The sequence below is a fragment of the Gregarina niphandrodes genome (genome assembly GCF_000223845.1).
Source record: "Gregarina niphandrodes unplaced genomic scaffold scaffold00048, whole genome shotgun sequence".
Classification (NCBI taxonomy): domain Eukaryota; phylum Apicomplexa; class Conoidasida; order Eugregarinorida; family Gregarinidae; genus Gregarina; species Gregarina niphandrodes.
Window position 1 is genome coordinate 15,214 of NW_011646047.1, and position 3,745 is coordinate 18,958.

At 52.8% G+C, this 3,745-nt stretch overlaps 1 protein-coding gene across 1 annotated transcript; it reads right to left on the minus strand.

Annotated features, from left to right (window-relative positions):
* Positions 1–1,120: 1,120 nt before the first annotated feature.
* On the minus strand, positions 1,121–2,221 carry GNI_158810 (putative transmembrane protein; the record flags this gene model as incomplete). Its single annotated transcript, XM_011136302.1, has 1 exon — positions 1,121–2,221. One exon carries the CDS (start codon positions 2,219–2,221, stop codon positions 1,121–1,123), a length of 1,101 nt encoding a protein of 366 aa, XP_011134604.1.
* Between the last annotated feature and the right edge of the window lie 1,524 nt (positions 2,222–3,745).

Below are 3,745 nucleotides of genomic sequence, written 5' to 3' on the forward strand. Positions count from 1 at the left end.
CTGCGTTATTCCGTCTAAGGAATCTTAGTCTTGGTCTTCTCTCAGGCCTTTTACGTAAGCTCAGATTGTATACGCTGATCGGTTTTAGTATCGATCCCGATTCTATTCGCTTCCCTCCTTTCCGTACACCGCGCAGCTTGCAATCAAGTTGATCGATAGTTCGTGAGTCCTTGATCGATCAGCTGGTTCACTATAATCAGCTTGTCGGTGCTGTCTGATCTCTGGGTCGATCAAGGCTTTTTTCAGAATCTTGTTTCTCACGTCATGGGCCTTCTCGCCGCTCAGCGGAGGAATGACTCTTATTGAACCACCAGAACATACTTGAAGCCATGGGCGATTCCCTGCCCTACAATCCTGCTGGCCCATCATAACTTGGGCAGCAACTCGCAAGGATCGACTTAACCAAGACAATACATTTCATACCACTTGCCAAGTCGGTACCCCTACACGTTCGAACACAATACTACGCCTATAGGTGCACGCCTATCGGGCGCTGCTAACACACCAAAACAATACCAACCACAACTACCTTCCAGGGGCAAATCGAATCCAGCCAACCGGCAAATTGAATCCAACTAAAAACCTGGTTTCTTTAAGCAAACAATTTTAGACCAACTCAAACATAATACACAGATTGAATGTGGGCGAAGTGAAGAAAGCCGCACGCGAACTCGCCCACAAATAGCAGAAGAGACATGTGCCGCCACGGACCTCCGGATCAAGATTTTAATATTCACAGGAGTGGCTAAGAGCACTGAGGTCTAGTGTCGGTGGTTTGCGGGTGAGGTTCTTCTTCCTCGAGGCCAAACCCTCTTCATCTTGACACTCCGATTAGCCCTCGAGTCACAACCAGCTCAATTCGTTCCGTATGTCCCCCCATCGTCAGGATGCACGAAAATGGTCATGATCATTAACCGGTCACTGGGTGGGTCAGGACCGTAGGCATAATCATGATCAGGACGACCAGTATTGATTCCACTGCAGAAGGTAACCCACCACGCCCTGTCATCGTGACACGCCTCCCCTAGCTCCGTGAAGTTGCCAAACCCCGTGCACATACATCTTGGAATAGCCGCATACTTTCCGGAAAAAAAAAAAGGGATGGCTCATTACATGCCACTCACGTAATGTCATCCAACAGGGGCTTGAACGTGCCCTCCATCACCAACAACACCCCATACAGGCCCCCGGCACACATCAATGTGAACAACGCTGGACCTACTGATGTAAACATTTCACAAAACCCATGAGGCCTAACAATCTCCTCAAAGTCCCACTCGTGACGTAGGCATCCTTCCAGGGCTTCCCACTCTTTGTCAAGCTCCTCTCTAGATAAACGGACCTCCGTCATCTTCTCCTCCGGCGTCTGGACAACTTCAAACACCTCTCTCTCTTCTATTGCACGTACCAAAGGCGCTGTTTTCACGAACATCTCGACCCCCTCTGGGACGCCCCCCCCCTCCGCCACATCGCCCAAAATCGCGTCACCCAAGACTGCATCGCCCAGTACCGGGCACACAGGCTTCTTCTTCTTCCTAAGCTTCTTCCGTTTTCGCGGCATCTCTTCTCCCTCTAGACCAACCGATTCAGAGTCAGCCGTCTCTGTCACCTTCTTAGGCTTCTTTGCGTTCTTAGGCTCCTTCTCGTTATCACCGTCGAATGCTTCTGCGTCAGGCACTACAGTGTTAGACACACCTTCTGACTCGTCCAGAATTTGAAGTTCTGAGTAATTCATGACACCTTGCTCCTTGGGATTCGGCGGGATTGCGAGATAGCTTTCGAGCTCACTCTCCTCGATGTCACGGACGTTGTGCATGTAATAGTATTGCGTCAATTTCCACAGACGTGTGCGTTCTTCCTCAGTCAAACTGTTCTCATGTTCTCTGATTTTCGGAAAGAAATCTCCTGCTATTCTTCTCACAATCTCATCCCTTAACTTCCGGGCACCTTCAGTACTTCCGAAGATCTCACGTGGTGTGTTTGAGTGTATGGTTAAGACTTTGTGAGCTAGGGTGAGAACAAATTGGTACAACGACGCAGCAGACCTTTCCCGATTTTTTCGTGACTTCCCCGACAGTTGTATGCTGTTGATTCCATACGGTACACGAATGTCTTTGCAACCCTCGGGCACCGATATGCCCGGGCAGCCCTTCGGCACCGATACCACCACCTTGAAGTCTTTCAACTTCACGTATTTGACAGAGTTGTTGGTGCACGGCATCTTCGACCAAATTGTCATGCAGACCGTGCCAGTCTTGAACGAGCAACCAGCGGTGCCGCAGAAGTTGCCTTGAGCATCCACAATCATGGCCACCAAAGTTGCCACCAGCCCGGCGCCACTTGACTCGGTCGAACAATTTGCTTTCATGTACCCAAGTCCTTGTCGGGAAAAAAACTTGTCTTGTTTTGTCTTGGGCTAAAAAGCTAACGGCGGGGCCGCTCGGACCCCAATTTCATCTCCTCAACCGGTCCTGACGGCCAACTGGGCAACCTTGAGGCATGACCTGCCGATCTCGCTTCCGCTATGGTATCGACCACATGTCCGCCTACCGCAAGGTTCCTCGACTAATGTGCCGGCGTTCCCCGTCACTCCTTGTCCACTCAGCGTTCCTCGCGAGCCCGGGTGCCGGGGGTGCCTCTACTGCACAGCCATGCTCAAAGCTCCCATGGCATCCCGTCATCGACTACGGCCCTGTCTCTTCCGCTTCTACACCCGGTCATTACGATGCGTACAACCAGCTACTGACTCCCTCACCGTCACTTGGCCCACTATCATCGTGGTTACCTCACCGGCAGGCATTGCGGTCCGACAACCTGGACATCCACTTCCCGCGTCGTCGTCAATTGCGCCTTTGAGATTTTTCGGCACTCTCAACGTCGTCACTCGGGCTCCTTGCTGGCATGCGGCCGGCGGCACAACTCACGCCCGATTCGCCGATACTCACAATCTCTTGGGCCGCGTTATCCTCTCGAGAACTCGATATGTGGCAGTAACCTTGACTCCACTCACTCCGTTGCAGCCTGGTCTAGTCTCCTAGTGAAGCATTCGGCGTCCTGCCCCGGAGGGGGCTTTCACGCATCTCACTTGCCTACAGGGACTTGCTCCGCTACCCACGGTGGAGTTCCTGGCGATCCCCGCGCCCGCCGACTCGCATAGGTCTCTCTTCGGCCCGAGTCACCTCGCTGCTTCCCGCGACCTCACCTCCTGGTGTTCGCAGCCCTCCAGGTAGTCTTGCTCCGTAATCTCAGGCAGCCCGACAACTCCGTGCAGATGGCGCCGCATGAGTTGATTTGAATCTGCAGGCCGATTGGATCATCCGTTTGTGAAAAGTCCCTCAACCCATAAGAAGCTGATGTCATAGGCGATCAGGCCCAAATTTCATACCAAGGGAAGGGATTCTGAACGGGAAGGAAGTCGGGGGTCTAAGTTACGAGGTCACCGACTGCGCTGGCCCCGGCTGCGCTGGCCCCGCGGTGAAGTTTGCTTTCCGCGAAGGTTTGCACCCTGCAGACAGCGAGATGTCCATTACGAGCTGAATTCAAGATTGTCGCACGAGCTGCATCGCCCGACAAACGGTATGAGTCCAAAAAGGTCTTGATACCCAATCGTTGTTGTGCCGGAACGCATGCGGTTGGCTGCTCTGTCTGGTCAGCGACGAGGGCTTGAAACAGCACGGCCACCTAACAGTTCTCAGACGTCGTTTGCAGAGGAAACTTCTCAGTCTCGACTTCATCGGCGTCGTTA